The sequence below is a fragment of the Theropithecus gelada genome, chromosome 1, assembly GCF_003255815.1.
Source record: "Theropithecus gelada isolate Dixy chromosome 1, Tgel_1.0, whole genome shotgun sequence".
Lineage (NCBI taxonomy): Eukaryota > Metazoa > Chordata > Mammalia > Primates > Cercopithecidae > Theropithecus > Theropithecus gelada.
Genome location: NC_037668.1, coordinates 135,582,769 through 135,591,224, shown reverse-complemented (window position 1 = coordinate 135,591,224; position 8,456 = coordinate 135,582,769). Strand labels below are relative to the sequence as shown.

At 39.0% G+C, this 8,456-nt stretch overlaps 1 protein-coding gene across 4 annotated transcripts in view; it reads right to left on the bottom strand.

Annotated features, from left to right (window-relative positions):
* Positions 1–3,708: 3,708 nt before the first annotated feature.
* NTNG1 (netrin G1) overlaps positions 3,709–8,456 on the bottom strand; it is a 354,079-nt gene continuing 349,331 nt past the window's right edge. For 3 of the 4 annotated variants that reach the window (XM_025366053.1, XM_025366062.1, XM_025366082.1), the window contains one exon: positions 3,709–7,975. In XM_025366053.1, coding sequence (XP_025221838.1) covers positions 7,746–7,975 — 230 coding nt within the window. In that variant the 3' untranslated portion in view covers positions 3,709–7,745. The remainder of the gene's footprint in view (positions 7,976–8,456) is intronic. The other variant, XM_025366072.1, reaches the window with a different exon arrangement.

The window sequence follows — 8,456 nt, the reverse complement described above, 5'->3', positions numbered from 1 at the left end:
CATACATAACTTATCAGAAGCAATTAAGTTTCAGAAAGCAAACTACAAGTCAACTATGTGTTCATAAACTGCATTAATAGTGGTGTAGTGTATTATTTAGAATAAAGATGGTAAAAAGAAATACTTAACATTGTACCTGGCTCAAGACTTTTGATAAAGGTTGTTAATTACTAATCTTTTTATTACCATTAGTATTCTCCTGTTGTCATTGTTGCTGATATAAGCTCCACGTTCAGGTCATGTGTCACATTCAAAACTTTGAAAGTGTTGCATTTATTGCATTGGAGCACTTTCAGAGAAAGTTATGGCAAGACCTCTGGCTGGAAACTTCCAGAAAAATCTGCAAATGTGGAACAGGAGCCTGAACATTTTATCGTGATTATCACTATCATGAAAAACTACAATTTACTAAGGAATTTCATATTCAGTAACTCATTTTGATTTTCATACTAACTCTGGGAAGTGAATATTTCTACTACTTAAGTGTTATTAGCCCCATTTTAGGGGCTAATCAATGGGAAAATTAGGTGTCTACAGCAGTGTTGTCCAACAGAAATATAACGTGAGCCACACATGTAATTCAAAAATCTCTAGTAGCCATATTAGAAAAGGGAAAAAAATAGTTAAAATAAATTCTAGTAATATATTTTATTTTATCCAGTATATCTAAAATATTATCATTTTAATGTGTAACCGATATGAAAACTATGAAAGAGATAATTCACATTTTTTGTTTTTGTACGAAGACTTTGAAGTATGGTGTATCTTTTAAATTCACAAGACTTTGGACTGACAACATTGATATGCCCAGTGGCCAGAGGTTTGGCTAGCAGCTAGTGGCAGGTGCAGATCTAGAGGACTGATTAGGAATGTAAGTCCTCCCATAATCAGAGTAGTGCCCACAACTCAGGGAGCCATAAAGACAATTAGAAATACTTTGCTCCTGATCTAATGTTTGTAAGCTAGAACAGCCATACAAATGAAACAAACCAGTCAAAAAGGAAACGACTTTGTGCCATTCAATCCAAGTGTGTTCCAGTGTCACACATATATTATTTCCTTTCTTATAAATTTTATGAGTAGTGTGGGAAAAAAATGGTTGAAGCCCTTTCTAGCAAAGTGTCTGCAATAAAGAAAAATCAGAGTGGGTTGCTTCTCACCACCCTGAAAACAGAATCAGAGCTCACACTGTATCAGACTTTTTCAGAAGGTAATATATAGAGACACTCACACACACAAGAGGGACTACAGATGCCCTTAGCAGCTCAGGTAGAGATAAGATTAGTATGGAATAAATTAATAACTGATTGTAGGAAAAACATGTGCTTTCATATACCTGAGTCATTATCATTCATCCCCTGACAACAATTTAAAATGTAATGCGACTTTCCACAGTTGGGGTAAATCGTAATCTTAGGATCTAGAGCAGTCATTCTTATACTTTTAGGCCTTTTATAAATTTTAAAAAAGTAATGTCTTTCTTTATTCAGAAAAACAGTGTCATATATATGGGAAATCTTACACGTAATTTTAAACATTTCACTGATAGACTCCCCACAGTGCCCTCCCCTAACCTAGTTTGAATTCTAGGTGTAGAAGTCCTGTTTTGAAGTCACTTACTCTAATGTGTTGTGTGGGGTCTACTTGGCAGCCTGAGAACCATTGATCAGAATGCATTTATATTTGATTGCTTTCCCAATTATGAATTGTAATTACACAGGATGTAAACATGAGTTTAAGTGGTTGTAAAGCTCTCCAATACTTGTCACGCAATTAATTTAATAAATGGAATATTTAGCTGGGGTCTTTATAATTAAGCATCAACTGACTGAAAGATTCTCGAAAACATTGTCATACTATATTTGGACACCCCCCATCTTTTTTTTTTCTTTTTCTTTTCCAAAGGGAGAGAAAAAGAGACGGAGAGTAACGACACTAATCTCTTTGCCTCTAGGTGTTTATCACACCATGAAAGCCAAAACAATTACTCAGGGCTTCATGGGATAGTCATGACTGGTAAATAGCAAAATGCGATTTCCTTGGAGAATGCTTTCCTGCGGTGTTTCACACTGGCAGAGGGAAAACCATTCCCCAACAGGAGCAGCCCTCCTTCAGAGTGCAAATACAAACGAACAAAAATGACATTATGTTCTTGCCTGCCTGGGGCAAAAAGAATCACCTATTCTTAACAGGACTTCAGGTGTGTGATTTTCTGCCATTTTCTATCTTTTATTAGATTAGAATGACTGCCCCTTGTAAGAGCAAAGCTGTAATGTGGTACTATCAGGGCGGCTGGAGGATACAGCTGTGGTACATTATGTCTTCAAGGGAACTTGACACATTCTTGCCATGCAGGAGTTTCAGAATCTATTCAGATAGATGTAGGAGGGGTAGTAATTATTTTTTCTCTTTCCAGTCATTTTTCCCCATAGAATTCACAGTTCACTAATTTGATAATAGTTAAAAGTAATGCCTATGAAAAAATGGGACTAAGTTAAGAAAATGAGGATTATTTTTACTTTCAATCCTCTGCAGTTTGCTTCAGCCAGGCAAGCTAAATCTTTAGTGTTAACATAATTAGATTTTGCAGAATAATGGCCCATTTTACCACCTATCATTTTAGGTTAATAAAAACATCACATAATTTTAAATGTTACTACTCCATTTTAATTCATCCTTCAATGAAAAACAGCTTTTGGGTGATGAGAGGAGGCAGAGGGGGATTCCGGCACTTAATAAATGCTCAATTATGTAACTCTAAACAACACCCCCTAACATCATTTAGGCCTTCTTGCTAGACTTGTTTCAAAACCTACTCTGAAAATGTATTAGGGACAGAACTTTTCTGTCATAGTAGATCTCAAGTAACTGCATTTTATTCATTATCATTATGAGTTTTTCACAGATGTTATTTTCTCATTTCTAGTTCAATGCAATAATATGTTTTATACAAGCGATATGTCTGGTTCTTAGTTAGTTGATTTTTCAGATGCAAAATGAAGATAATAATATGTGAGTCACACCTCACCAGGTGTTGAGAAGAGTAAAAGTTCACTATGTTCCCAAGATTACTGGTGAAAATTCAAAACATAATAGCTGGCATTCTTAATTTTTTCTGACATCATATTATGTTTATGTACAGTTTATTCTGGGAATTTGTTGGCATCTGTGTTAGGTAACTAAAGGAGAAAGCTACTTTTAGTTAAAGAAAGTAAAAACATAAAGTATAAAATCATTCTATACGGAAACGGTCAGAACTGACAGAATATTTATGTCAGATGAACATTTTATGTTTCGTAGAAATAAAATTGATTAGAATGTAATCCTTATTTCCTGAGGCAAAGAAAGACTTGTGCATGGCCAGATACTTAAATCAAAACCATGAGAGTGTCCCTTACCTGTATTTTCATTCCTCTATATTATTAAAACTTTCCAATTGGACTTCCTTTAAAAACAAAAAACAAAAACCAAAACCTGAAGTTTTACCTGGTGGCTCATATTGTTCTCCGATACAGCTTAGCCACTGCCACCTTGCCATCCTTCTCAATTAAGGCTGGGAGTAGGAAAAGTAGGTAAGGAATTCTAGTTCAGATTTGGGAAGCTGAGCTCCGAGTTGTACCAGATTAAAAATACCTACAGAGTTTTCACATAACAAATATATAGAAAATGTAGTTCCCACATATCTTGGTCAATCCTGTGAGTGGAGAGTCTGTTAAATAGGTATTTTATTTAGTGTTTAACAACCGGTAAAGTACAACAACCCATTTCCCATATAGTACAGAGCATTCCATTTCAGAATGCTGGGTCTTTACATCCCAGTCATACTGGATTATTGATGGTAGAGCATAAAGGAGATGGAACAAAACATTCGATGTCAAGATTTCCTCACAGTTGTCCCCCAATGCATCCAAAATTTCTTATACTCCAGTCAGACCACAGGTCCAAGAGAAGGTGAGGAGAGCATTAACTACAGGGTCAGCTGAACTGTGGAGCAGATGCCTTCTTCCAACCTGGACCTTTCTTTGTGTTACCTGGTGAGCAGTTTGTGCCAACTTAGGGATCTGACTCAAGGGCACCTCAGGCAGATCGACCCCAAATGTTGCAGGACCTTGTGCAAAAGTACCAATGGAGGACCCCACGCCACATGTCTAAGTATTTAAAAGTCATGCATAAAGCTAACAAATTCTTAAATTATCTTCCATCCTGCCACTTTGACACATGATGCTTTCTTAACCCTTGGAAGCCCAGGTATAGATTTAGAATTCTTAGACTGTTCAGTGTTCTGTACTGGCCCCCAGCCTCGTGGTAGCCCTTGTCTAGCTCCTTCCTACCCTCATCCCCTTATTTTTCAGCCCTGGACTCTTGTTTTCACTGTAAGTTGTTTCTCCTTGTTTGTGTGTAAATTCCACAGTGAACACTCCAGGCCCCAGGCCCTAATCCACCCACACAGATGCACCCTTTGCCACTCCCTGTGCCCAGGTATATGCACTCAAGATGGTGCCTGCCTTCAGGAGTTTAAACCCCCAGAGGGGGACCACATTTGGCCTAAAAGTGTGTGTGGGGGGTTATCTGAGTAGGAAACTCTAGGTTCCTGATATCTGGGAGAAAGCTGGAGGAGAGACAGAATGGGTCTCTCTAAGCAAGGTCCCCTCTTTGCTGGACTAAATTATTCCTCTAGGCTGTGTACAGGGTCAGAAATAAATAACTCTTACATCACAGCAGGGCATGTCCATTATCTTCCTATAAATAGCAAATCTTTCTGGATAGCTGAACCTTTGTCCCATTTTTTTTGAAATGTTATGCCCATCAATAGTATTGACAGAAGGAATTATATCAGTTCTATGTGGGAAAGTTGACAGATTAACTCATATGCAAGACTATATTAACCGACTTTAAGGGATCTATCAAAGGGAAAAAATAAGAATTAGGACCTCAAATGTATGAACAACTGAGTACCTGCTTTTCACCCCAATCCTGTTCTTAGGGCGTAACATTGTAGATGGAACCAGCTTTGTAAGAATGCTGGCAAGTAACAGATGAATCAAGTCCACTGAGTTGAGGTATCTTCAAAGGAGTAGCTCCTTTAGAAGAACTTGAGAATCCAGATTTAAAAAGAACATTTCATTTCCATTTGCTGTATACCTAAAAGTGAATTTTTATTAAAAGCAGATCACATCGCTTCAGGAAATTCAGAAAACTATATCTAAATACACTGAAGGAAAGATATTCCTCATCAATTTAGATTCTTATAGCCTCATAAAGATAAAATGCAGATGAATCAGTTTAAATCAGGCCTTCATTAAATTTTAGAATTAGCTTTTGGAATCCCAGCTATTGAGGTGTGCAGTGTCTGATTCCTGAGCATTGCGACAAAGCCATGAGCAGATAACGGTAAAGTGCATCGTTGCCAGAAATAACACGGGCTGCCTTTGGTTTGTGTTAAGAAAGTATAAGACAACTTAAACTCCAATTTTAATATCATAAATTCACCTCATTATAAATAATCTCAAACTCCCTATGTTATCAGCATTTTCCTGTGTTTCTTTGGTGAGCCTGAAATGTAATTTTCTATTTATGCTTCCAATGTAAATCTCCAATTTCTAGTTGGCCACTCTGGCACTAAGCCTAAGCTCTAATTTATTTCCATCTTTCCTTATTTCTTACATCAAAAGAGACTGTTGGTTTGAATAACAAACATTCAATAGACTTAGACGTGGGGTGGCAGGCGGCACAGGCATTACCTGTTTACCTTTTATTGCCTTCTTTGAATTGGCTTTTCTGGGAACAAAACCAATAAGACATGCTGTTCCTTCATCTAGTTTTTACCCAGGTTATTTATCAGGAGACATTCCTCCCCCCTTCCCTGTTTCAGCAAGGAGTGGCAGCAGGGTGAAGAATTCAGACTGGAACTAGGCTTCTGACCTGACATTATCATAGGTTATTGTTCTACCAAGTCATGCAGAATTTCATTGTCCTTAAGATTCTGGTTCGGGCTGATAATTGTTTTTGATTCCAGGAGATGCTGCTGCTAACACATTTGTAACCTGTAGGACAACAGTGTGCTGGGAACAAAATGCACACTGTTTTAGCCTCTTTGAAACTTTGCAAAGGTTCTTCCCCACCTGCCTCCCCTTGCTGTCTCGCACAGTAATTGGCCTAATAAAAGGCAGAAACAAGAATGTATTACACCTTGGGCAGTACTTAAAACAAACTTTATTCTCAGGAACAGCAGTTATGTCTACTTGCTGCTTTATATTTTGATATTTCCTCTAAATACTTAAGTCTGAATATATTCAAAGTCAAATTGCAAATCATTCAATTTCCCTGCTCCTTTCCTGGTTCCCCAGGTTGCCTCTTATGATACTCCATGTAAACACTGTATTTGGAAAGATACATAGATCAGCATCCCTAGAGTCACATGATCACCATCAATCTGTGAAAATAGCATGACTTAAAAATAAAAGTCTCTTAGTACTCTGCCAACAGGCTTTGGCATAATCTTGGCAATCACTTAGATTTTTTTTTTTTTTTCCTGTTGTAATTTTTCCCAAGTGGAAATAGTCTCATATTTTGCAGAAGTTGTCCAAGCTAGTGAACATCAATCCATCTTCCTGGGTACTAAATTCGTCAGCTGAATGTATTCAGTCCACACAGAAATCGGTAAACTGAGTGTGAAACTGCTTGGTGGCTGCTTCTTTCATCTTAAGAAATTGCAATACAAATTCCTGAAATCGTTTATGCAGGAATTTTTATTCTTTAAATCTTCCAGTGTTAAAGCAACAAGAAAACATTTAGAATGTCCTTTGGTGGAATCTTATTACACTTGTTATATATGTAAACTGATATTCTTTGATGCCAGCACGTTCGTTGCCCTTACAGAGAAATCTCTGCACAATGAAACAAAACAGAACGAAAGAGGACAAAATAAAATGTCGGTCTTTGCTGATTTGAATTAGATACATTAACAGATTGTCTGGTAACACAAATTGGCAATAATACAAAAAATCTACATATTACAGTATTTCAAGAAAAATAACTTCATTTGAATACAAAAGGATAGATACACTTTCTTTTTTCCTATAGCCACTCTTGTATAGTGGATGTGTGCTCGCACTGGACTCAGTGCTGCTAAGATATACAGGGGTATGACTGGCTTGCGCTTTTGGAGGGGGCTGTTACACATGTGCATCACTAACATCGGACAAAGAAATCTTTCAACCAACAAGGGTTACAGAGCAACGTTCACTAAAGCACAGGTTGGAAGGGATTCAGGGACGGAAGCAGGCCAATATGGCAGCTTGTAACAGATTTCCTTATGCCCACAATGCACCTGACAGCAAAGAATGCTATTTGGTTGGTCCACACACTGGGCGGAGTCGTACTAGGGCGCACCACGCTAGAGTAGCCAATGTTTTTAGGTCGGTTGATTTGTTTGTTTTTTGTCTTTCCTGTTTGGGGGTTGTCGCAGCCTTAGCAATCCACAATATGCTCTACAGCTGGCAATGTGATTTGCAGTGATAATATCAACAGCTGCCAACTCCTCTGGAGTCAGAAATTAACAGTCTTGACTCGGATGTGCTGTCCACGGGTGATAAATATGGCTTAGTTCAGTTAGGCCTTCTTAGTTTGTACACTGTCTGAGTGGGGGTGTCTGTATGTGTGTGTTTCCTATGTTAGTAGCAAATGTTTGGGTTGTGTCTGCTTTCCCACGGCACAGGCCCGTCCGGTGTGGCTGGAGGTGACAACTAGAACACCAGGGGGCTGGCGGTTCCCAGCAGCGTGGTCAGCAGCAGCAGCGCTGGGGAGCCGTGCGGGGGCGCACCCTGGCCAGAGTCGGAGCCGCAGCTGCCAGCCTCCTCGCACCGCAGCTTCTCGCAGAGGATGCCCGTGTATGCGGCCGGGCACAGGCAGCGCACGTTGTTGTGGCACGTCCCTCCGTTCTGGCAGTGCAGGAGCTCGTTGTCGCAGACATTCGCTGCAGAATGAGGGGGAAGGTAGGGGTGGGTGGGCGCGGGGAGGAGAAGCAGAATCAATTTAAGTTCATCTGGTACATCATGTTTTCAGCCTAAAAAAAAATCTCTATCGATCTTTGTGCTCCCCCCTCCCCTCCACAAACGAAGCCTGTGACTCCAATTTCCAAACAAATGTAGTTTTCTGCCTTTGTTTTTATCATATTAGTCTTTTTCATATAATATTTTTGCTGCAATCTTGGATGTTATCGTTGTCCGTTTGAAGCTATAGAATACAAAATAATGCAATAGTCCTGGTTTGGCAGTATCTTTTCTTCATGGAACTGGGACCTGTTGTGACCTCTTGGGTTTTTAAAGGACAAGTGCCCGATGCCAGAGTGCAGATCTTTGAAGCCAGATGAATGGTATTTAAAATGCAAAGCAGTATTCTTAAAATGACCAAAATCCTCTGAGGGGTGGGCCATTCTCTCGGTGCGTGATTCCAGC